The 26301-nt window shown below is 41.6% G+C and overlaps 2 protein-coding genes across 2 annotated transcripts; both read right to left on the minus strand.

Moving 5' to 3' along the window:
* Positions 1 to 231: 231 nt before the first annotated feature.
* prmt7 (protein arginine methyltransferase 7) lies at positions 232 to 8370 on the minus strand. The gene is made up of 17 exons (XM_049574889.1): positions 8136 to 8370; positions 6767 to 6803; positions 6301 to 6450; positions 5994 to 6102; positions 5653 to 5765; positions 5306 to 5535; positions 4665 to 4845; positions 4458 to 4585; positions 4198 to 4336; positions 4030 to 4113; positions 3876 to 3923; positions 3638 to 3727; positions 3166 to 3327; positions 2735 to 2809; positions 2286 to 2446; positions 1978 to 2074; positions 232 to 934 (listed from the first exon to the last, which is right to left on the minus strand). The coding sequence occupies exons 1-17, from the start codon at positions 8228 to 8230 to the stop codon at positions 776 to 778; spliced, it is 2058 nt and encodes a 685-aa protein (XP_049430846.1). The 5' UTR covers positions 8231 to 8370; the 3' UTR covers positions 232 to 775.
* Positions 8371 to 8730: 360 nt separating this feature from the next.
* Positions 8731 to 25745, minus strand: exoc3l1 (exocyst complex component 3-like 1). Its single transcript, XM_049574888.1, has 15 exons — positions 25466 to 25745; positions 19689 to 19864; positions 19277 to 19496; positions 18755 to 18967; positions 16160 to 16359; positions 15829 to 16047; positions 15466 to 15536; positions 14694 to 14811; positions 14190 to 14315; positions 13731 to 13831; positions 13498 to 13614; positions 12262 to 12532; positions 11761 to 11916; positions 10689 to 10822; positions 8731 to 10548 (listed from the first exon to the last, which is right to left on the minus strand). Exons 1-15 carry the CDS (start codon positions 25506 to 25508, stop codon positions 10362 to 10364), a joined length of 2352 nt encoding a protein of 783 aa, XP_049430845.1. The 5' UTR covers positions 25509 to 25745; the 3' UTR covers positions 8731 to 10361.
* Between the last annotated feature and the right edge of the window lie 556 nt (positions 25746 to 26301).

A 26301-nucleotide genomic window follows, 5' to 3' on the forward strand; every position in this document is an offset into this window, starting at 1 on the left:
TTGTGTTATATTTTAATACAATAAACTAAAGACATCTACTTGTACACATCCCATTTATTTCATTAAAAGAGGCCAAAGTCATCGGATGGTACATCGTCATATTTATCAGCACATTGCTCCAACACAGTTGGATAACAGCACCACAAATGAAAATGTTATGTGGTGTCCAACATTAATACTTGTAGAGCTCATCAGTGATGTCATCGCCCTGTTGGTTCCTGCAGCCCATTCGCCAAAAACACGTAACATCCTTCATGGAAACTTAGCAATAATAATAACAAACAATGCACAATGTAAAGCTTTATGAAACATAACCATAACTCATTTGGCTTTGCTGTACGGATCTATTCATTCATAAAAAGTCAAGGTGATCTCTGGTTACAAACACAACAGCCTAATTTGCATCTCTAATCGCACTGAACTGACTGAACATCCATCAGCCAGTTAGTGACACCCACCTTTGATGTGAAAGATTTATTTTGTTGAATTATTTATTGTAGAATTGCTAACTCCTCCTATGGGTAGCCCTTAATATAAATTATCATAACTATTAAGATGATGCAAAAATTCTGGGATGTTTTGGACAGTTTCATGTTCAGCTGTCTGACACACTGAATTCTGCTTTGTTTTGGGTATGATGATAATCACATTACAATTTAATAACATTTTAAAACAATATTGGCTGAACCACGGATGTTAATGTGCACCCAAAACAACAAAATGCAAACACTGGTGTGAGGTAAAAAGCATAACAGTCTGTTCCTCAGTCTCCACTTCACTGAGACTCGATGCTGAAGTCCATCTTAATGTCTCCTAAACTGGGTTCAAAGGAGAAGCTGTAAGACACTGCGGCTCTGCCGTCACCTGAGCTCTCCCACGGTGACCTGAGAAAATACACTCCCTGTTTCCTGTGTCGACTCCACTCGCACTCGCCCTGCAAGGAAGGCACAGAGACTCTGTCAGAAAATGACTGTTGATGATCTTCATTTGACAATAAACACTGGAGCAGCTTGATTGATTAGAGACAAAGACATTAAAAGGAAAGTTTGATACTTTTCAACCTGGACCCTATCTTCCATGTTTTTGTGTCTATGTGAAAAACAGGAACAACTATTCTTGAAATTCGTCCAATATTGAGCGAGACTGCTGCAACCAGCAGCAGTGAAACAGGCTGCAATGTAACCACTCGGGGCATGTTCACACCATCAATTTACATTCTCTAAATGTTCTTGCTTTTGCAACTGACAGGCTCAAATTATTATCACAACTGATGGAAAGCATCCCTACAGAGAAAGACCTTTTTGTTTAACCATGAACCATGAATATGCCATCACCAAACCCACCAGACTCCATTAAAAAAACAGTAATTTTAAAATTGTAAAACACACTTCATTCAAAGTTGACAGAAACAAAATAAAAAACACAAATATATTGGTTTGTCTTTCCACTGTTCCAACAATCACAAGCTCTGGGTTGGTTGAAATAAACCCTCAATTCACCCAGGTAGAGGTGAACATAAACTGGATTTATACACGCTTAAATTGCTGTTTATTTAGATGGAGTCTGGTGGGTCTGACAATGGTGATTTTGGAGTCCTTTTTTTGGCTTCTTCTTTAACAAAAAGATTGGCCTCTGTAGGGATCCTTTCTACAATGTTGTCAGACATTTAAAATAACAATCTGAGTCTGTCAGTGGCAAAAACCAAGCACTTTTAGTGGACATAAATTGACGGTGCGAACATGCTTATATTGCAGCCTGTTCTACTGGTGATGGCTGCAGCACTCTTGCTTAATGCTGGACCAATTTAAAAAAAAATTATGTTTATTCTATGATGAAAATAATTATTAGTTCCAGCCCCAATGTCTCTGAGATGAGTGCAATAGACAACAAAAGACCCAAAATGCAGAAAACATGAAACAGCTCAGGGTTCGAAGATGATCAATACGTTAAGAAGAGGCTTTAGGTGAACGCTGATACCTGCTCACTGATTGGTCCAATCAGTCCTGCACTGACAGTGATGTCATCTGTCAGGTGATATTCCATCCACAAGGCAACACCATGGCAACGACCAACCCTGAAACAGATATTTAAAGACTGTTAGCTCCACAATGACGATGTGTTTGTTACAACACAAGAGTGCAGTACACTGTGTTTATCTGTGAGAGCTCTGGTCAACTACGTTTTTGGGGTAAAACGTAAATGATCAGTTGAGCCCAAAATAAATATTTAGTCAATACTTTGGTATATGGTTCCTGATCTCAGACTGACAGAAGAAAACTCCATACCTTACGAGAGGCAGTGAGCCCTGACTGCTGATTGGCTGTTGAGGGACGCACTGTGTGAAGTCAAAGGTCATAACGGCTGTGGACTGGGTCAGAGCACGGCACGGGTACTCCCAGAGAGGATGGGGCTCCGCCTCACGGGACTCACGGAAATCCAGAGATTGCTGATGTGGTGATTTTTAAATGAATTATTTTGCAAAAAATAAATTATTTGGAAACACAATAATCAAAACAGACCAAACTCAGCTCCCCTTAACTTCAGGTAAACACAATGGATATATAGTGTCATCACATCAGTGTTCAAACCATAAACACCCCGTTAGGGACATTGTTTGTTTGAATCATGCTCTTACTTCCAACAAATCTACCTTTAATATCAAAACCTATATTTTGAGGTGGTTGCTAAGCCAGCAAACTGGCTGCTGAGAGAAATTAACATGTAATAATCTTACCTGGACCATTTCATCCATGGGTGAGACATCGAAGCCCTCACATGTTCCACACGGAGCTCTTATCCTCCACAAATCCTAACATAAAAAAGACAAGATTAATCCAACAGAGACTTACCTTTAACTTTGATACTTAATATTCTATCATACTATTATAAAATGCACATTTAGCCTTAAATTGCACATCTCGTCTTTAGTATTGCAGACCACTGAGGACTTGAAGCTTCTGAAAAAGTCAAGAGGACCCTGAATGAGAATTGCTGATAAAGAAAACTGGGATACAAGCACATCAGACCTACGCAAAACCCTGACCCTGTTGGTTCCACAACAAAATACAATAATGGATGTGTATTCATGCTTTCTTTTCAAATGTGGGAGGTAATTAGGTAATTTAAAAACATGTCTATGTATGAAAATATTTCCATCTGTCTCACCTGGAACTCTACCGCCATCATGTGAAGTGTGGCAGAGCAGGGCAGGATGGTGGCGTTGGGGCGGAGAAGGCCTGCCAAGGCGGTCCGACAGTACCAGAAGAACAGGGAGTGCCAGGGTAGAAGGCTGGTGCTGAAATATGGCTCGCCCATCAGGACTGAGATCTGTGCGAGAGATGCTTTACACTCACTCCACTGAGATACACATCACTGACATTTTATCATCAAATTGTAAACAACAGATTGTGGGATTTTCTGTTTCAAACTTTATCAGATGGATTGAATTACAACGAATGTACAGCCAAGCAACTCAAAAGAAAAGAGCCAAAGCAGCATTAACTGATTTGTTGGCTGATTTATAAAAATATGGATTAGTGCATCTCTAAAGTCACAATGTGTAGGCCACACTCTGATGGTAATACCAACACTGTAGCAGGTGGCAGTGCACACCACTGGCCGCATGTTCCAAAGCTACCTGTTCTCCTCCCAGATCGTTACTGGTCAGCTGCTCAGGCCTGATCTCCAGCAGCTCAACACCTCCTTTCATCAAGTTGGCTTCCAACACCTGCAGAGAAAAATGTGTAGCATCAGCATCTCTTATACTGTCACTGGAGTTCTGTGTTTTTGTGTTGATACACCTAAAAGAGTGACAATATTAGGGCTCATCTGTCCGTTCTCAAGGATGAGGTGGAAAACTAAATAGTTGCCATTACCTGCTCAATAACCTGTTTGGACATTCTGGAGCTTTCCAAACCATAAACCTGAGCAGAGGCCGAGAGAATTAAAAAACAAGTCAATAACAGAGTGTGAGAATGGTATTTGGTTTGAAAAGGTACAGTGTGTGTCCACATGTTCAAAGCAGAGTACCTTCTTGGCTCCCATCATGTGAGCAAACACAGGAAGCAGACTTCCATCGCTGACGCCAAGACACACACTGTCCTCCCTCAGAACCTGGAGTACACACAACAGGTAATCAGAGAACAGTCGTATCCATTAACTCATTAACAGGTTAGATTGTTGCTGGCCTTCGCTTACGCTGCGCAGTGCGCTGACATAGCTCTCTGTACGCCGCCTGTCGTTGAGTTCACCAAAACGCGGTCGAGTCCAAACCAGATGAGCTTGGCAGATGCAACACGGCCGAGACGGAGGACCCTCAGTCTGTGAGTCCTGCAGGCTGAGGACAGAAACATACACAACAATAAAAGCATGTAGACCTTGTGACACTGACGCAGATTCAAACAGTGTTTCTGAAGTAAAGCAGGAAATACACAGCTATGTTGTCTCTGAGCTGTTACCTGTGAGACTGCAGACTGTACCACAGACTGTAGTCATCATGGCAGACAGTTAGACTCAGCTCCTCTCCTCCTGTCACCCTGCTCTCCACAGGCAGGAAGTACACGCTCTGCATCCAGTGGTCCCGCCACTGAAACACACCACAGTAATCAGCAACAGTTGATGGGAGCCACATGTAGAGCAACATAACCTAGTGTCCTATCACTCACAGGGGCCATCTTTGGCTGTGGGTATGTCCAGCTGGGAGCCATGGTGCACACGATGCTTCCACTGGGATCCATGTCGAGGTCCCACCATGACAGCACGACCTGGGCCTGACCACTGGACTGAGCCACAAACTGGGAGGAGTAGGACTGGAATGCGCTGCTTACTGGTTTACTGAAATCCACACTGAGAGAGAAGAAAGGAGTGCAGAGGGAGGGAAAGCAAGACGTGAAACTACAATTACCGCTTTGCAGTTGTATGCCTCCGAACAAGCCAAGTTACAGTTACAGATAACATCCATGTCTGTCCAGACTCATGTGTAGCAGTGGCAGCAGACAATGTTTCAAATATGGATGTTGCTGCAAAGAAGCTATAAATACTAAAACATGTTTTTTGAGGTCACAGTGACCTTGAACTTTGACCACCAAATTCTAATCAGTTCATCCTTGAGTCCAAGTAGAAGTCTGTACCAAATCTGAGAAACTAAGACATCGCGTTCACAAGAATGAGATGGCTACAAGGTCATAGTTACCATGACTTTAACCTCTGACCATCAATCAGTTCATTGTTGAGCGCAAGTGGAACAACGTTTGTGCCAAATTTGAATATGCCTCCGGCCAAAACAATCTGGAGAACACTTTCTCACCTGAACATGGTGCAGAGAGGGCTAAGCGGGGTGAAACTGTGAGGAGACACTTGGCTCAGCTGGATGTCACACACTGAATGAGCTCCAGCACAGTGGCCCACAGCGGGCGGCGGGACAAGGCGGGCCCCCTCCACTTCCACTGGCTGCAGCTGAGCCCAGCTCCACAGCAGCTCCGACTCCACCAGCTGGGCGTAGACAGTGGCGCGGTGAGGGACCGCCTCACAGCCCTCCTGCAGGGTGGAGGGACATGAGGAGACGGATATGACCACCAAATGACCACCAACAGCCTGCAGTTTATTTTAGCCAAAATGACATCGGCAAAGACATTAACATATATACACACACACCTGGACCAGATTTTGGTGAGCATGCTCATAGCTGGGCAGGGCACCTTCACCTATCAGTTCTGTGTCAAACAGCTCTGTGGTCAGAACATTGGCCTTCATTTGCATATCTCCATCTGTAGTCAATTACAAACACAACACATATCGCATCAACACAAACATACTAACAATCAACATGATTTCATCTCTGCAGACTTCTCTCAGGACTCTAATTCACAGAGAATAACATTTCTCATTGTAGAAAACAACAGACGTATTAACTTCCACAGTCATGTGACAGTAGCAAAGGGACACCAACGTGTATAAAGTGCAGCTGTGTGTGCATTTGTGTGAGTCTTTCTGACCTGGCCCCACAGTGACATCAGTGGAGTGTTTGTTGATAATCTTGATCTTTTCAGAGAAGCCGTTCTTCTCTACAATGCACCGCGCTGCATCGGCCATGGGCTTAAAAACCTGCAGACATGAAGGAAACAGAGATGACACCTGACATCATTTGGGATTTGAGGAATGCAACCCTAGTGTCCAATCATGTCCTGGTCAAAAAGCAAGCAAATTTAGCATGCCTGCTGAAATTTCTGAGAGCTTAATTAGGGGTATTGCCCCTTGAAATGTACAATCCTCATCCAGTGCATACAGCAAGAGCATCTTCACCTCCACAGCATAGCAGAAGTCGGCTCCAGCAGTGACAGCCATCATGGACAGTAGGCTTGTTCCTGTCCCGATGTCCAGGACAATGACCTTCTCACCACGAGCCTTTACTCTGGCTACAGCTGCCCGGATGCCCTGGTAGTACTTCTTATTCTGGAGGCAGAGAGTACATCAATTGTGTCAATGCTGAAGAAGAGCGAGAAGCTTAACAAACAGATACATAGTCAGTGTCATGCCTACAATCAGCTTTGTTTTCTTCGTGATTGAAGTATAAACAGAGGATATCTTGATATTGCACACCCACCAATTTCACAATATGTTTCAGTACACACCCATATCATGGAACAGTCTCATAAAACACATAAAATACTTTAAATCTGAAATAACTACATCACCACAGCAAACTCTACTCCATGACAAACATGGTTCATATAAAGCAGAGGTTGGTGTCATGTTCTCCAACACTCACCCTGTCATGGTCATGTAGCATATCAGCATAGCAGGACCTGAAAGATAAACATGGAACAACAGATTTAGATGGTGAAATTAATATTAACACTAGTCCCATGTGCTGTACAATAAGGACAAAATTCCTAACTCTGATAAAACTCAGGCATTTTTTTTAACGCTTTGCTTTTTAACAAATAATAAATAAGAATTCAATTTATATATTTACATATGTCAGCTGATAAGGGACTGTTAGTTATAAGGGAGGAGGGGGTGATGCAAAAAGGAAGAGGCATGTCAAATAATTTTTTAAGCACTTGGGAGGGACTTTTGTTTTTCTATTTTGGCTTAGGGGCTTTGGCTTACAAATATTTCTGTATTTTGTATTTTTTTTTTACTCCAAATTTTTTAATTTTCCTTTTAAAAATCACCAAAGTTACACCATTTATCACAGCAAGAAACTGTAAAAACAGAAATTATCCTTTGAAATTTAAAATTTACGACAGTTCTTGGACACATCATGTGGGACAAACAAAAAAAAAACAAATCTGAGCTTAAAATACTGACCGAAATCAGTTTATTCTACAGTAATAAAATAAAAAATAAAATAAAAATAAACTTGTACAATAAATAAACTGACTAACTGGCATGCACAACAAGAGGGAAACATCAAGACTTTATTCAATTCCAGGATTTCGTCTTCACCATCAACGGTAAGTTTTAAAAACCTAATAACTAATATACGGTGGTCATCATTCAGGGATATCTGTGGCTTCGGGAGAGCATCCAAAAAAAAAAAAAAAAAAAAAAGAAGAAGCCACACCTCAGCCACCCACCTCCTTTGAGAAGTTAAGAACAGTCCCTAACTGACTGACTACTACTACTAACTGACAACAAGTTAGAGAAAGTAGAGAAAGGTTTATTCATTCATTTATTTATTTATTAGTGTGATATATCCTGCTCAGTAAATCTTTGTTGTTCTTAATTGGCCAAGCTAGTAGTGCAGAGATGCACACATTAATACTACACAAGCATGTATGTATGAAATACTTGTACGAGCTTGAGTTGTACAGGGACGCATCACGTCACACTGCATATAAAAACTGTCACAGTAAAGTTGGGTTGCTTGTTGACAGAAGTTACTTTAACACTCAGACTCAATAGGCATTCTGGGGCTTTAAACTCATCTGTTGGGTTAGCACACTTGACAGCACAACCACAAAAAACACATTTTAACTGTCTGCTCCAGTGTTGTTGTTGTTGTGTTTTCTGAAGGCTCATAATAAATTCCAGTGTCCCGTGTACTGTTTTACAAACGGTACCACCAACAACAACACTCAGGTCCGTGCAGCTCCTGTCTCTCGGGGCTGTGATGCTAAGCTCGGAGCTACCTGGCTATCTCCTGGTGGTAGTCGTACTCCTCACTCTCCTCCACCCAGTCCAAAGCTCCGGTGCTCGGGTTGGCTCTTCCACAGAAGGTCTTCATCTCTGCCACGAGTGCTGCAACACTCCGGTAACATGTGCGACTAATTACAAGCTGTTGTTAACGAAATACTCTACACAAAGTCTTAAAGTAAATCGGATTACAGAGGCAGCGTTGCTCGAATGGAAGCGGCCATCTTTCCCAGCGACGTCACAAACTCTTTGAGTCACGTGACTGAAATCATGACCTACCAACTGTAGACTGTTGTATACTTGTATACACCAAGTATGTGATGCAACTCTTGCTGTATGTTAATATTTTTTGACATTACCTAATTAACTTTTTCATTATATTACCAACAGTGTAAAATGTCATATAATAGATTTATTTTTCCTCCTTTACTTTTTATGCTATACTTTTTTCTGTAAATCTAAAATGAAAAGTATAAGCGCTACATAACACCATTTTTATTTTTATCATATTCCCGTAGGAATTTGTAATAGTAAAAATATTAATCATAACAGATGAAAGTATACTTTAAAAAGCATTTATTTTAGCATTAATGTGACAGAGTTTACAGTGTGCTTTAGAGGCTGGCATTGAACCAGAACAAGGGGAACATCCTTTGCAACAACAACAGGAAACATTGCAGAAAAGTCATACATAAATACAATAAATACATAAAAAAAACTGACTAAAAACACCCAATATGAACATCAATACAAGATAAACTGGACACATTTTTAAGAAATGACAATAATACATGAAGCCAAGTTAATGACAAGTTGATTTCAAAGGTGATTTAGATGTAATAGCAGCAGCCTGAGCTCCTCCAGTGGGGTGGGTCACAGTCCAAGAGCCCTCACTGAAAACCCTTGTTTAGCCTTAGACTGTAATGTGATGGCGCTTTAATAAAATGCTCTTCATATTCTAAAAGTCAGACACTTTATGTTGTAACTGATCAATCTACTGTTGTCTGTCACATATGGCAAAATCCTTCATGTGCTTCATGGTGTCTTTTTATTGTTTGGCTTTTCAATGAATATACCAGAAATCAGATTTTATCTAGATGTAATTTCAAACCATTGACTCCTAAGCTCTGCATGAAATAAACACTGCATCATATACACAAATTGATTTGCCAATTCAACATCCAATAGTTTGTTTCTTTAGGAAGGTGTCATACATTCCTGAATAATTATCTCCAATAGGTGCAATTGTGTTATGTGATGGATGCCATTTAATGTGTCAGTTCACCTGATTCACATACACACACACACACACACACACACACACACACACACACACACACATACAAACATCTTAGCCATAACATGTAGCCATGTGAATAAATTTTGGTTTTGTGAGATATCTGCCACTAAAATGTCTGCTGCCACCCAAATACAGTGATGGTGAAAGGAATTTTGCTGAAGGCATTTAAAGCAGTTGTTCAGTAGAAAGTACTGTCAATGAAATATTTTAATAGGGAATCATCCTTTTAAAACGGCATGATCCTTTTGATGGTATCATGCAACGGCCAAGTTGGCACAAATAAAGAGGGCTGTGTGCAAAGAAAAGAAGCCAGTGTCAAACATTTGAGCCTGTTGTTTAAAGTTGCTCACGCAGCTTTAATGTCCACGTCTGGTTAAATCTGTGGCATAAATCGCCGAGACACAAGACAACAACTTGTAACCATTTTAGCTGTAGTGGCATACAGATTCAGAATTGTACCAGGCAAATGAGTTTCAAATGAAGTTAGATCATCAAGTCACCTGCTCAAAGCCCTGTTAAGCTGTAGGTGAAGGAAACGAAAAAGTGTCACTCTCCCCTCACTTAACATGTATCGTTAACGACCCTTGGGCAAGGCCCTGAACCCTTAATCTACTTCATTGGGCAACAAAAGAGCACAATGTCGTGGTACTGGGCAGCTCCCAGAATGAATAACGTGTAATACTGTGAGTGTGAAGCAGGAAAAAACTCAGCTGATGCTCTCTGGATAAATAATGAGTGACAGACTTGATCACAGACTGGCCATCCGTCAGCGTAACTTGAGTGCAGCAGGAGCAGATTCACCAGTGTTCAGTTGTTTGCTCCATCAAGCTGTGGGCATCTGGCTTGATGATCTGAAAAACAGATCCACCTCCACCTGTCTTTAATGTGAAAATCTGAGTTCAGGCCACAGTTTCAGCCCCAGTCATGCACACTTGGCAGTGGGCAGGCAGAAGGCCATGGTGGAGTGAGGCACCAGGATGTCAGTGAAGATGGGTCGATATCCTGCAGGCAGAGGGGGGGCGCTCTGCTCCAGTGATTCCATTACAGCCCCTCTGACGTCCCTGGAGACATCCCCACGAATGTCCAGCAGTACAGACACATGCTCGTCACTGAGGAAACAGAGACACATGGTCATAAAACTTTTTTTTCGTAACACCATTAGTGTTACATGCTATCAAGAGACTATAGCAGTTTAACAATTACACTAGTAATTAGCAGTGAGGGCTGAAAAGCAGGAAGGTCAGATTACCTGATGTCAGGGTATTTGGTTGCGAGTCCAGAAACTTCCAGAGTGAGCATGCCAGAGTCCCCCAGCTGAATAAAGTCAGCCAGGACTGGTAGTAAAGCCAAAGGATTCACTTCAGGTACTGACCCTTCACCTTCCTGCAGACAGGTACACCAGTTTGATTGATACAGGAATCTGAATATAGACAGCTTTTGAAGGAATACTTCACCCACAAAATGACCATTTGTATATCAGTTACTAACCGCACAATACCTTGAATTCACTAAGAAAAAGTTTTTTTTCCACATGCCTCCACAGTGAATGGAAAATCCAAAAAAGGCAAACAGTCTTTATGAATTGAAGTAATCAGGGTCCACATTTAATAACAGCAAAACTACATCAAAACATCTGTTTACAAACTCTCACACAACTCGTGCAGTATAATACCAGTCTCATTTATCCAGTCTATGCTCAGTACTTTTTAAACACATGAATTTTCGTTACAACATTATGATATAAAACACTTTGAGTAGCCAGACATGCTACTTGTCCATGTGTGACAGTTTGGCCTGTTTCAAATTGTAACCTTTTAGAGGAAATGTATGTGTTTGGGAAGCACTGAACATCTGACTGAATAAATGAGACTTGGATTATACTGCACGAATTGTTTGAGAGTTTGTAAACAGATGTTTTGATTTAGTTTTGCTGGTGTTAAATGCAGACCCTAGTTACTCTAATTAATGAAGAATGTTTTCCTTTTTGGATTCGTCGTTCACTGTAACAGCATACGAGAAAAACGGTTTTCTCTACGAAATGCAATGTAACACAGGGTGAGTGATATACAAATGGTGATTTTATGGGTGAAGTATTCCTTTAAGCCATTATGAGACACTAAAACTCTCCACAAAAATGCAGGATCCTGTTGCTACTACTACTGCTATGACTTCTGATACTACAGTAGCATAAAAATTAATTACTAGTGTCATAATTTTGCCATGAAAACAGCTGTGGTATTCATTACATACTCTGTTGAACACCATGATATTCCAAAGTGTTAAAATGCATTAATGAACTTTTCTATACAGCTCCTCCTCACCAGGCCGTGGAAGATTTCTCTAAACTGCTGGTCGTCCTGAACCATCTGCTGAGCGAGCTGCCTCCTTTCTTCGGCGTTGCGACACACCAGCCTCTTCTGCATCAGAGCCCTGACGTATTCAACCACCATCAGCCACTGGGCCTCCTCCTGCAGACGCTGTTAGCCAAAAGTTTTGAGTTTGTGAATTACATAGTCATACGATAAATTCCTAGTTTAATAAATATTCATATATTTGGACTGTATAAATTGTAGTGGGTGTATTTGTTTCTTTGAGGTATCCAAGACATAAATAATCTTATACCACATTATGTACATTATTATGTATAATAAGACAAGCACATCCCACACATGAGGAAAAAGAAGTAAATACAAATACTAGAGTCCTCCTCCCTTTGTTTTGTGCCTTAAATTGATTTGACGTAAAACTCTTCTTCAGCTCCACCCACTGGATTTAATCAAACAATAAAGTGAGAAAAGACAAAATCAGAGCAAAGCTGTGACCTGTCTGCAGGGTGGTCGAACACGGCCGTACAGCTCCAGGTGGCGCTCCAGGACGTGGCAGAGTTTAGGGGTGGGGTCTCCCTGGACCAGCCAGGGTCGGGTTAGCAGGGCTGGAAGGAAAGGTTTAAGATCCAGCAGGAGCTGATCCATCACCAGGCGACACGCCCGTCTCACTGCCCGGTCCAGAGCTGCCAGAGGGTTGGGAGGAGTCCGAGACAACTGTCCTGCCGACCGGGATGATTGCTGCTGCTGCAGGCTCTCTGTGGACTTTCTGCATCGAACACAGGAAACACAGGGGATTTTGTTTAGGCCTGTATTTGGTTTTCTGATTTTTATTTCATTAGCTTTTATTTTGCCAGTTCTTGTCGATTGTTGTGCTGGGACTACTAGCTAGACAGCACCACCTCCACCAGGCAGATCATCAGAGCTTAATTTTTAATCAATTTAATTAAGGACAAACTGATTAGATAGTATTATCATTACAGGAAGTAGAGGAGAAGTCAGTAGCCAGCTGGCTCCAGTCTTTAACAACTGCATGTGATGTGATAAACCTAAAAGCTTGTAGTTCTTTAGTAAGTTTAAAGAGTCATCGCTGTGTTTCCAGCAGGGATAGTGCACCCAGAACTGGGTATTTTAAGCCAAACATGATTTTTTTCCTGATCAAGTTATTGTCGTGCCTAAACCTTACTCACATTAACCACAGTGCTGTTGAATCGTAAAGTTTCAAAGTATCTGCTTCATAATAAAACACAAATGTAACGTATCCATGGTTCACAGAAACGTATAATGCCAGAATTTTTTCTGGCATTTAGGGTTGAATCTCAACATCACTAAATGTCCACAGGCAATAAAATGCGCAGACTAAAAACTACATGCCCCATTGATTGGCGACGCACAGCTTGATTGGAGATGAATATGAGATGATTTGCCAAAATAAAAAAGAATATCTCCGTGATTAGCCTTGGCTGAAGAAATGTCTTTGTCCATCTGTTTCCATTTATAGGAAAAAAAACACAGTTTCACAAGAAACCTCCTCTTTTCTAGTTCTCTGTTTTTTACAGTATGCTCTCTTTGAGCATGGAAAAACAGTTGACACAAATATTACCACAACACTGATGCCACAAAATTCTAACCTATTCTGAGTCCTCAAACTGTCCAGAATTAGTCCAACAATTGTGTATGCAGCTTTGAAAGCTTTTTCAGCAGCCATTCACCAACACTCTGCCATTGTCTCACTTGAGGATGATGCAGTTGCTGATGGAGGCCAGCAGATAGTGGAGGTAGAACTTGTTTTTGTTGTTGCTCGGATCCCTGCGATGCTCCTTCCCGAACTCTACCAGAGCTTCTCGAAACCTGTTATGTGAAGGAATGGCGGTAATGAAAGGATGAGAGGGAAGACTTGCCTGAGCCTGCTCTGTATACTAGTAATTAAAATGACTGACAGGCACCTACAAGTGCAGCTTGCACACCTGTTCAGGAGGTTCTCCATCTCATACAGTCCCATCTGTATCGTCTGATCTCGTAGGGACTCTCCAATCATCAGAGCCACCCGGGCATTCTCCTCCAGCATCTACCACGGCCCCACGAACAAAACAAAAATGAAATTTAAGAGTAAACTTGGGACGGACATACACACTGAAAGTATAAATGCACTCTTCTCAAATTTGCACATTGATGTCAGTTGTAAACGAAAAGTGCACTAACATGAAACTGATGACATCCTCAGTGCATACTACTTAATGAGCAAGGCAGAACACACACAGAAGTTGTGTTCTGTGTCCTCCGTTGAATAGTGTTTCCCTCTTGTTCAAATGTTACTTTCCATAGCACCAACAACAGAAATTCTCATGCTTGTGACCAATCTGTGTGTGTGTGTGTGTGTGTGTGTGTGTGTATGTATGTCTAGTGTATGTGTATGGCATGTTTACCTGTGTGATGATAGTGGGCAGGCTGGTTTGGTAGAAACCTTCATGGTCTGTATCTGGCTCCTGGTCTCTCTGCCAGTCTTGCAGCTCCACCTGTAGAGCTTTGTGCATCCACTCTGATACACTTTTCTGTAACAGCAACAACATGGGCACACATTTAATGCACTCAGTATAACAACACAGATACCATCATGTTCCTCCACTTTCTGTAATGCTCTGCATGTGGTTCCAACCCAGTTTCAGTTTCAATGTCACCAACTTTTTCAGATATGAATTAAAATTGTTTTTTCATAGGTATTCAATGTTTCCCTATGAAAAGTAATAGTAATATGTATCCATCATCAAAATGCTGGAAGATGTGACATGATGGATGTCTAACAGAACATGTGTAGTCCTCTGTACTTTCAGTTTATATAATGTCTTTTTAATTAAGTGCACTACAATTACCTGAACTGTGTAGGACCCTGGGATTCAGGTCATAATTTGTGTATCTACAGTTTAACTCACCCGAACACTCTGCACGTATTTGTTCTGCAGCTGCTCCAGTCCCTCAGTGGAGATGAGCGGTCCTAGTTCTACTCTCTCCATCTCGGTCACCAGCTCTGGATGACCCATCATGTCTGGGCTGCCAAATCAAGACTGTCACACTCTAAGCTTTTGATCATTAACAATGTCCAATAGCACTGGCATCCAAAACAAACATTGTCACTATGTGAACGCTGAATAAAAAATATCATTATAATAACACATTAGAGTGGAAACAGACAGGCAACCATACACCACTGTCCCAAATAATCATCAGCAAATGTAATCATATTCGTAAATAAATTAAAGTTATTGCCATTATTTTTACTATCAGATCTAGTTTTGGGGTGTACTACAGGTCTGCTGTTGCTTGGCTGGACAATATATTTACTGACAGAGGTAGTTTTCATTTTTGCATATTTATATTGTATTGTGTTTACAGTAGCTGTACTTCCTTATGATAAGTCATATCATATAATAAGAAATTTGTTTTTTTAATTTTTTTTTCTGAGGTGGGCTGGACTCCCCTGCAGATTTGGTCCTCCCAAGTATTGACTCCATGGCTATGGAGGAGTTGTTGACCTAGATGTGTTCAATGACCTCAATCTCTCAAGTCATCTCAGTTCAAACTTGCAAAATCCTTAAATTTTAATTTTGCAACACATTACAAACACTGCTTTAAAGCACAAAGAACCAGCCACAGATAGAAAGACAAAGAATAGAACACAGAGTGTGTGCAGGTCATGAACCTCACCTGTTGTAGATGTGTAGCACCCAGTTGAGCACTGCAAAGATTTCACCACTTTCCAAGTCCCAGCTGCTAACCTAGGCCACAAGAATCACTTAAACATGTATAATGTTTAAAATGATAATAAATCTATAAACTCAAGATGGTGACTGCCGCAGAGAAAATAACTGCTAATTAAAAATGTGGTTAACTTGGGACAGACCATTAAATCCATTAAAGACCATATTTATGGCTCCTGGCTCTTACTATGATCATGCATAGCATCACATTATGTAAGAGATAATAGTCCCTGTAATTGATTTGTACTATCAGATTTGTAGTATGCATAATGAAGAGTACAAAAGTTAAACAAGTTGCAGCATCACTGACCTGTGCCAGGTGAGCATGTAAACAGCGGTGGCTGGCTTTCAGGTAGGCTCCTGTTAACTGGTAGTGTGGTGGGACGCAGTGCTCCAGCAGGTGGCGTACAGTGGCCAGGTCAGCCATGATAGCGTGTTGGAGAGCAGAGAGGTGGCCTGCTAGACCTGGACCACGTGTGTGCAGGTAGGAAACACTGCGAAACCGTGCAGAAACGGCCTCCTCTAGTACCTGAAAGACAGAAAATGTGACACAGGACAGACTTTAACATACAATTAGAAGTTTAAAAAGAAAAAAACTTGATAAAAGGTGATGTGTTATGTTTGTATCAGCTGGTGTTGACCTGGAAGAAGCATGCCCTCCAGCAGCGAGGGCGTCCTGGGGGCAGCGGCCTGCTGTTGCCTCTGGTCCCCCCTCTCTCCTCCAGTAAGGCTTGGTCCAGGGCCTCCTCCCGCTCCACTATCCTCACCGCTGACACAAATGGTGTGGGGTTTTGTCGGGCCAGAGCCAGAGCACTGCTCACCACTGCCCACAGCTCCTTACCTGCAGCCATAGGGTGGATGTTGAGGATGGAGACAGACTGTGTGCTTTCATTATTTATTAAAGCTACTTTAAAGTTTTCATTTTATGAGCACTGACACAAACGGTACATTGCCTGATTGTGAATACAGGAGATTTAATACCAACTGCTGCTCGCCTCTCATATTCCATCATAACAACTTTAAAGCTGCACTGATCAATATTTTTATACAAACAATGGATAAAATGACTATGCGTGCTGTGATCGGATGTCACTGAGAAGTTACAGACACACGGAGAATCATCACCCAACTGTGCTGTTCCCCTCAACTCTGCAGCTTTTTAGCCTCTTTTAGCTCATTGTTTTGGTTGCTTGCTGCAGCTGCAATTGAGGTGAGCTTTTTAGCTAAAAGATGTTTTAGCAAAACGCTCTAATAAATCGACTGTATGCGACCTGTCCAGAATCAGTCAGCAGGCAGACAAAGTAAGCAACTGCTGTAGCTGGTGAACATAGTGGATAATTTAGCAGCTAAAGAGGTGTTTTCCTCAGGAGTTGGTGAGCGACCAGAAACATGACTCCAAATGAATTCCGATGTTATCACATGTCTGTTGGTTGCGTAAATGGACAATTTTTTGCTGACATATTTTCCAAAAGAACCTAATAAGGCGAAAATATGTCATTGTTGTGTTATGAACTTGTTCTGCTGCCCCCAAGTGGCCAAAAGAGAAAGAAAGAAAAAAAAAACAAGAAATCCGTTGTCCCAAGTGCTCATTCATTCATTCATTCAGTTTCTATAAATGCTTATCCTGTTGGGGGCCTATCCCCACCCCTGACACTGGGTGATAGGCGGGGTACACCCTGGACAGGTCACCAGACTATCATAAGGCTGACACATCGAGACAGACAACCATTCCTGCTCACATTCACACCTTAGAATCACCAATTAACCTATCCTACATATCTTTGGAGTACCCGGAGAAAACCCACACTGACAAGGGGAGAACATGCAAACTCTGCAGAGAGAGGCTCCCCCACCTGTGCTGTGAGACGACAGTGCTAACCACTGCACCACTGTGCTGCCCGTCCCAAGAGCTCTTAAGGTAATAAATGAAACTAAGATCCACACATAGGACTGTTACACAGTGTGAAGCTCCTAATACTTTGTCGCAGCTCTTTGCACAGAAAGTCCATTTCATTTCATGGACACTTGTACGTTATGTATGTATTACTGACTTGTATGTTGTGAGTGGCATTGTTAATGAATGTGTACTGCTAAGACTTCTACTTCTATGTCTTGTTACGTGTTATGGTGAAACCGAAGGAAAATTTCGACATTGTGGACAATTAAGTTTTCATATTCATATTTGTATTTGTAAAATCAACCAATACAGCTTTAACTAAGAAAACAAAACTGCTTAAATAGTCTGTGCCAGCCTTTAGTGTTTGATGGTTATCAAGCCACAAAGACATTTTGGTATGCACCAAAAAATGATTAAGAATTAATACCTAGTCTTTGTCCAAAGAAATTCTGTTGATACAAGAAAGGTTAGGGATACACTTAAGTTTTTGTATCTATATCTATACAGAACTAGAAAAGTGCAGTCCTGCCAGGTGTGTCTGGGGACATGTGGGTGGGAACAGAGAGTGCAAGGTGGGCTGTGTGTCCAGCCTGTATGCATGACAGTGGTGGAATGAAGGGAAGATATAATACAGGTTACATTATCATGGTGTTCCTTGAGTAGACAGGCTACATGAAGACAAACCTTAGACACAATGTCCAATAAAATCCCCTACCTCCCTCTCTCCTCAAAAAACAAGAAGTGAATCTCACTCAATTGTCTCTCCCAGTTCCCTTATAGTCAAGATGGTGGTGAAGGTAAAAAAACAGGGATTTATTCATCTCGTATGGTGCCGATCTCCAGTGGATCATAACATATCAGGTACTGTGTGTAATTAATCTGCTTTTCTATGTCCGTTTTTGAGCCATGATGAAGGCTAAAATGTGGCCTGCAACAGACCAGGTAAGGTTTGTTTTTAGCCCAGTCAATTGCTGTGAATGCCTTTTACTCTATGCTGTTGCTATGTAATTTTGTTCCACAAGCTGGTTAAAAAGAGTGAGGAGTCAGCAGTCAATGGCGAATAAAACCATATAACAGGTGTTTTTAAGTGGTAAATGTGCACACAAAATATAAGGCTGACTGGTCCAGTAGTTTGTGAGATTAGTTGCAGACAGACAGATACACACATGCACATACACAACCAAACGCATTATGCCTAGAATGGATGAAAATGGGGCGCTAAATCACAACAAATACAGTTTCCATGTATGTTTGCTTTTGAATGAGTAGGATTAATTCCACTCATACAACTGTGTAAACTGTGAAGCTGTCCAACCCTGTGTCTATAAGATCTCCTTACCCAGGGCGTCCACCAGCTGCCCAACACCAGAGAAATATTTGGCTACTAGCTCCTGGTCTTCTGTGCTGAGTGCACTTCCTGCTGTCCCAGCAGTTCCATGGAGCTGCCAAAGGATGTCATCCTGCCAGCGCTCCAGATCCATCAACCGGGCGTGGGCTTCCAGGAGTCGCCTGGACTCCACTAGACGCTCAGTTTCCAACACCATGCTACGCACTGCAAAGGGCAAGGAGGGGAAGGAGGGAGGGAACTTTAATTCATCCAACTGTCGACAACTTACGCAATAACTTCTTGGTGCTACTTTGGGCTGTTATTGACTGAAGATGCATGTTTTACTTTACAGCAAAAAATTATTCTTTACTTAACATCAAATTTAAACAACATTATTGGCTTCACAGAAGTGGCTGATGTGTTGGACTGCATTATGTTGCCGGTATATTTGCAATTTTATTTACTCCATGTACAGTATGTATCAGAGTAAGATGCTCTGTGTTATAATCACTCACACTTTGTGCAGAATCTCACCAGAGTAAAGTCGTGGCAGGTTGCTAACGGCCGCGAGGAGCTGACAGTGGTTGACAGATACTTCTCTCAGCCTCTCCAGAGACTTCACCCCCTCTGCGTTTCGATCAGACTCCAGTCCTGCTTTCTTCAAAGCATGTGACACCTCCTTCAGCTCGACCCTGGCCTCCCGGAGCTGCTCCAGACCCCAGCCTACCCCCTCCAGGTACGACTGAACCATGGACTGAAAGGAAAGCAGCAGTGACATGCAGCAGCACAGTAGTTACTATTGATTCCCACTGATGACTTACAGTAACACTTTCTTCTTAAGTGCACAGCTGCAACCATTAACTTGACCATTTATAAACTGAGGTCACATAGTGTCATGTTGTGTATACATATCTGTATGTGTTTGGATGTCTGCCTCTGATGTCACCTTCAGTCTGGTGTGAATGGAGGCAGTTCTCTGACTCTCTCTCTTCTTGTACTGGCTCAGTCGCTCCAGATGCTCAGGACGACAGAAAACACCTGACGCCCACTTCAGGGCAGCACCGCGGGCCAAACACTCGGCCCTCTCCACCTCTGGCCATACCTTTGCCACTGGCATCATGTCTGACAGAAAAACAGGGAAGAATAACATTATTACCAACATTACTCAAAATATACATATGTCATTGCTGCACAGAGGCAGATGTTTACTCTTTTTAAGCCCAAATGTATGGAATATATGTAAAGGAGATATGGAATCATAACATTTCTTCTTATGATATGTATTTTAGTTTGCCATTGTCTTTTCTGATACTCCCACTGGGAGTCGCCAAGGTAAAAAAAATTCAAATCTTACGATAACCGGCTTTAAAACTCAGTGAAGTACCACATTTTCCAGGAAATTTAATATTAAAATCATGTCCACTGACAAAAAAACAGGGATGAGTGGAAAGTAGCTAAAATTATAAAGGTTTTTAAAGCATGATGACAAAAAAATCATCAGCCATATTTTGTTATGTTGGTCAGCTTGTTAGCCTACACACCTTTTTTCCCTTAAAGGGTTAGTAGTTTTTGAAGTGGGGTTGTATGTGGTACTTACTTCAGTTTGGAGAAGTGGCAGGAGTATCGCTATAGAAGCTAAACAATGTACTGCTGTGGAGGGGTCAGCAACAAAGTGTATTTCAAGCCTTCACCTAAAAAAGTCTCACTTTAAAAAAAACCCAACAGTTTAAGTATATCCTATAATGAGACTATTATCACCGCTTTATCTTTCTGTCAGATTACCCATTCCAACAGAGAAGCCATTAACAACTTCAGCTCCTCATTTATGCTCCCGTCAATGCCACCAAACTACATTGACAAAAACAGTAATTTTGGTTGGCTGAACACTGGAGCTGCTGCTGAGTTAGTTTGTGTTATTGTGTGACTTTAGTGAATCTGAACTAAACAATTTAAATGCCGAAATCACACAATAGCACAAACAAACCAGCTTATCGAGGCAGCGGTAGACCAGCAGCTTCTGTGTCTAGCAATGTTAAATCATGGTTTTTCTTAATGGAGTCTGGCTGTGATTAGAGAGATATGACAGTTTTAGTTCCCCATCGGAAATCGCTCTCTGACAGAAAGGTAAAGTAGTGACAATATTCTAAATATAGCGTACACTTAAACTGATGATGATTTTTTCAGGTGGCTCGTTTTGTTGCTGACCCCATCTACAGCAGTACATTGCCTAGCTTGCCTGACTCCTGCCTGCTTCTCCAAACTGGGGGTGTGCTGACTGACATCTACTAAAGGCAGCACACTCACTATGGATAAGTACTACACACAACCCCACTTTAAAAAAATCGTAACTATCCCTTTAATACCCAGGTCAGCCAATTAGCTATGGTAAACATCTAGTGTTTTTGGTTATGTTGATGATGACACATCTTTTTTTTAAATATATTTTTTGGGCTTTTAGCCTTTAATGGACAGGACAGACAAGTATGAAGGAGAGAGAGGGGGTGTGACATGTGGCAAAGGGCCACAGGCTGGAGTCAAACCCAGGCCACTGCAGCAACAGCCTTGTACATGGGACGCCTGCTCTACCACTAAGCCACCAACGCCCCTATGATGATGACACATCTTGATAGTTTTCACCAAATCTGCCTTTTCCAGTTTGTTGAAAAGCACACAGATGACACATTTTAGGAAAGTACCGCAGCAGCATCTCATAGTACCTGGTTTTGTCTAGTTTTGTCTCAATATCTGAATCAATCCAAATCAATGTGAGCACAGTCCTCATCAGCTATTAAGGGTTTCTACTGAAAATATCAACTAGTGATTCCTTTCTTCACACTACAGGTCACTCTTAGTTTACATCTTAAAAAGTGCATTCTCTTAAATAAAAATATTAAGTCAGTGGGAAAGGGGATATTTCACATGTCATATATTTATGGGTGGTGGTTATAGTTTATGGTGTCGTGTATAACTAAATTGATCATGAGACCAGATATTTCATGATCTGGGTGGCTTACCATGTCAGCTAAACAATTTTCTGAGGGAAGCCCTTCATCACGTTCGATCAGAATTGGACAGGCTTGGTCCCAAGTGGATGAGAACTTTTAAAATGTCATGGTTTTATAAATCTCAAACTTTTCAACCAGAGGAAGGGCAAATTGAGACTTTTGCAACCAGATCACATCGTTCCCCATGCCAGAAAGGCTTGAAATGGCCTAATTATCTGCCAAATGAGGTTTAACTTACTCACGAGTGTCATTATTTCTGTCTCCACAGCATTTCTGCCTCCAAGAAATAATATCCAGTGTGGTGTGATAAAGTTTGTTCCCAGCTGGGAAGTTCTCTGTCAACAGTGACTATGTATTGCATTTGTAAAAAATGTTTTTAATGTGTTTCCAATTTACCAGCCCCAGGAAAGAACACCCTGATTTTGTAATAGTTCCCCATATTGTCCCCAAATGTCCTCCCAGCTCTCCCATGCTCCCACTGTTTACTGCTGAACTATCAGCTCCATCACCCACAAAAAGAGATATGCTAAGCAGCAGCAGTATTGATGTTTAGGTAATGGGATATGTTGCAAAGTCTGAGTCAAACATTTCTCTGAACCTTAATGGAGAGGATCTTTTTATAGCAGAGAGAAGTGAGGCACTGTTGTCAGTCGGCTAGTCAGGTAAGCAGGATAACATTTCTGTTAGTCAGCCATCAGAGTCATGTGACATGGCTTACACACTGAATTACACATCTTAATTGGTCTTAATTGAATAATGCTCTGGTCAGTGACTCAGCAGAGTGAAATGTGCTGTGCTCGGTCACCAGCATCGAGCAATCTCTCTGTGACTTCAGGGTTGAAAGCTCAGTTGATTGTATTAAGATAACAAAATTATAACAGTCACAGATAAAGCATGTGTCACTAAAAGTTCAGGATTTGGTTGTGGTAAGTTCAGCCTTTCCAGTCTCTGTGTGTTTGTGTGGAGATGTTTGGATGTCTCAATTACACAAACAGGGCTGCCTCTGTCTCAGAGGAGGTCATGGGACACTATCTCTTACCAGCACTAAATATGAGCGCTGAAACATCATCATCAGCAAGTCTGCAAAACAATAAACCATAGAGCTCACATTCAGGAAAGTGATGAGTCATGAGCTGCAACGCAGCACAGTCAAAAACACAACTGCACGGGCGACAGTACAGCAGCTACTAAGTGATTGCCGCACTATAGTGCTGTGGGAATGGTGGGTTGGCATGGAAACCGGCAGACTCTGTGCTCATAATGGCACATGGTGGAGAATTACAGCCGGTCTGATGGGAGACCTACTGCCAAACAGATCTACTCCTGATACGCCATAGCATATACAGTTGTTTATGCAGATACACGGTGTCTTTAAAGGGGCATTCCTCTGATTTTACACATTAAAGTTCAGGTAAAGCAAAAATAAATACGTGTTATAAGTTTGTCAAACAACAGAAAAAAGTGTTATTAACCATCCAGCCATATTTGAATAATCAAAAAAAAAAATCACCAAGTATACAGAATAAGGTTTCAAAATCATGAAAAAATGAGCAGTTATTCCTTACTCTGAGATGCTGAGGGCATGTCCGCTAAAGTGGCTGAAACGAAGATCAAGCCACTGAAAAGCGTCAGACACTCGTTAGCAGATAACCCAGTAGCGCACATGGTCTATGGAAGCAACCCAAACCAAAGGAGAGAGCTGCTGCCTCTCGTTCAGCAGCTAACAGTAGCTAACGTTAGCACAAAGTAAACACCCACAGCAGTGAGCAGTAACTGCCGGCGGGCCAGGTAGCCGATTTGGGCTAAAATACTAAAGCGTACATTAGTGATGACTATTTCACTTTTATTTACATGATTGTGGCATTTAACAAACATGTTTACTCATGTGTGTATTCGACTGAAAGAGCTAAGAGAGCTTGTTAAATGTAGCACACCGGGGCCAAACAAAAGAACACTAATGCTAAGTGCTCCAATGTTATAGTGGTGGAGGAGTTGTATGAAGGATAGTCATGATTTAGGCCCACCCCAGAAATCCTGGACACAGAAATGGCGAAAAACAGCTAAATCATTTAACCCCACATTTTGGCACAACCCAGTCTTTTCACATGTTTGTAACAAGTATTTTGAAACATTTATAATGTGTTTAGAAAGAAATCACTGATTATACTTCACCAAGACTTTAATGTTAATTTACAAGTCACAGCAAACACAAAAGATACTATTGAGTTGCATTATGGAAAGTATTGGATACATGATTTGTCGGATTTGACTCATTCTAAGGACTACGGCCCTGTTTACACCAGGTATCTACATGTGACTTTGATGATCTGATCATAAGTGGACAGCGCTAAACACAAGTGTAAACAACCAAGACGCATTGTGATCCAATCACTCAGACCACTTGCCGAGGTGGTCTGGGATGCATTTGACCACATCTTTTGCAGTGTCAGTGCTAATGTGTCCTGATGCATCTCCAACAAGGACGACATCATTAATGCAGGACATGGAGGTTATTTTGGTGACAGTGTGCAAACACTCTACCACCTGCCCCCTATGTGCTCCTTTGATTTGCCCTATGGAAGGAGACATGTTCAATTCTGTTGACAGTGACACCTGTTCCAAAACATCCACTTATATGATTGGTGAGCATGCTGGTGAGTAGCCAGTAAGAGTGTGGACATAATAACTATGTGTGGGGCACTTTGACTCTTTAGCAGAAGTGAAGTAGGCAGTAAGAAAATCTTAACCCAAGTGGTCAGATGGAGACGCATGATAAACAAGGATGTGAACAGTGATGTGTCACAGCTGTCTGCTTGTGTTTGGGTCCCCAAACTGCATGATGATACCTGGAGTCAACAGGTTTTAAAAGTCACGATATCTCAACTTCTGCTGCACCATTCTTTTGTTAATCTGTCTTTACAAAATGCACCAACTTTATGGAAGTGGAATACTAAAATGCAAGACTGTCCCTTTAAATCTGGCTATTTTCAAAAATCAAATAAATAACAAGTTCATGGTTATCTTCATTCTTGTCAGAAAAGTATTTGAAAATGTTCTGACACTTAAAGCCCATTCTTGACCTGAGAAAATCTCACCACATGGTTCATTTAGTAGCTGTTGTGGAGCTTTCAGTCATGTGGCATGATCTTCAAACCCAACGATCACAGAATTTGACTTTCTTTTCTAAGTGTATACACACACACACAAAATATAAATTTGAACATGTACAATTTCATGACAACAGGGATCTTGATCACATAGTATGACTGAAAGCTCCAGAAAAACTACTAAATGGACCTTGTAGGGATACTGTTTTAAAAAGTATTTGAAATTGCACTGGGACCATCAGAGGACTTATTTTTGGACTCAGGCTGATGAACGTGTATTGTTAGTAGCTCTTACAAGAGAACTTAATCATTATCACAGCTCCTGTGTTGAGGGAGAAACCTTCATCACACAAAGGGTGGTTGACACTGGCTGGCAAACATTCAATATGTTGACAAATGCAAGCAACAGTCCACAAATCAACACGTTATTCTAAACCTAATGAATGACCCTTTTTGAAGAGTTCATTCATTTATCTGACAGACAGGCAACACTGCAGCCCTGCACAGCTTTGTTTTGTCTTTAGCTAATGACAGACTTCAGAAGGATTGGGTGTTGGCCCTTTACTAATGTTGTCAACAGGCAAACCGTGAGTGTCTGTGTGTTCTGTTACCTTCTGGTTTGTCCCCACCATTCTTCTGATCCCCTGCTGACATTGGAGTTCAGTTTGCAGCTGTGCGTCCGCCCGACGTGTCTCCTTTCCCCTGAGGGCCGGCACTGAGGGTGCCCAGGGTGCAACACTGGCAGAGGAGGGTGAAGAAAGACACAGATGAGACAGAGAAGAAGAAGAAGGAGAAGAAAGCGTGGAGGAGAGAGGGCACATATCCATTCTACTGACGGCTTTCCTCTTTTCCCTCACACACACTCTCTCTCCCTGACACATCCTCTGCTGAGAGGCCGGCAGGAAAGGGAGGGAGCTGGGGGGAGGAGAGGGAAGAGAATAATGCTGGAGAGGTGGAAGGGGGAGGGTGAGGGTAGAAAGGGGCAGGGACAAGGAGGGTATTGGGAGATATGCTGTACTCAGGGTCCTGTTGAGAAGATAATAAATACTACTTAAGAATAATATTTCAGCTTTCTGATTTCAGAGCTTTCAGCCACACTTTCTTCATTGGGCAACAAAAAGCTTGTAAATTAAATCTTATCGGCTACTGAGCTTGCATGTGAACAGATCCATCTCCATGACAACTGAGCAAACGTCATCCGCTCATGAAGGCCATGTGACGCTGTTTTAAACTCTGCAGAGAGCTAGTAAGGGGACCTTGAGTTGGGACTACAATTGCAAATTACAATTTGCAAGATCAAGAATGAACTGCATGTTTACTTTTTCATTTTGAACTTTTTCATTTCTAAAGAAAGAATGCAACATTTTAGATTTTTTTCTTACATGCTTATTGCTGAGAGTCAGATGAAAACACCAGTACCACTTTCATGTTAGTACAGCAAATATGA

Source organism: Epinephelus fuscoguttatus, linkage group LG4 (assembly GCF_011397635.1).
Source record: "Epinephelus fuscoguttatus linkage group LG4, E.fuscoguttatus.final_Chr_v1".
Lineage (NCBI taxonomy): Eukaryota > Metazoa > Chordata > Actinopteri > Perciformes > Serranidae > Epinephelus > Epinephelus fuscoguttatus.

Excerpts from the sequence above, each read along its gene's own strand:
- prmt7 (XM_049574889.1), bottom strand. The coding sequence starts at position 8,230 with ATGAAGACCTTCTGTGGAAGAGCCAACCCGAGCACCGGAGCTTTGGAC. Across the intron at positions 6,804-8,135 it reads TACCACCAGGAGATAGCCAG|GTCCTGCTATGCTGATATGC; the intron begins GTAGCTCCGAGC and ends TTTATCTTTCAG. Across the intron at positions 935-1,977 it reads TTGGACCAATCAGTGAGCAG|GGCGAGTGCGAGTGGAGTCG; the intron begins GTATCAGCGTTC and ends CCTTCCTTGCAG.
- exoc3l1 (XM_049574888.1), bottom strand. The coding sequence starts at position 25,508 with ATGTCAGCAGGGGATCAGAAGAATGGTGGGGACAAACCAGAAG. Across the intron at positions 12,533-13,497 it reads AGCAACTGCATCATCCTCAA|AAAGTCCACAGAGAGCCTGC; the intron begins GTGAGACAATGG and ends TGTTCGATGCAG. Across the intron at positions 10,549-10,688 it reads ACCAAATACCCTGACATCAG|TGACGAGCATGTGTCTGTAC; the intron begins GTAATCTGACCT and ends CTGTTTCCTCAG.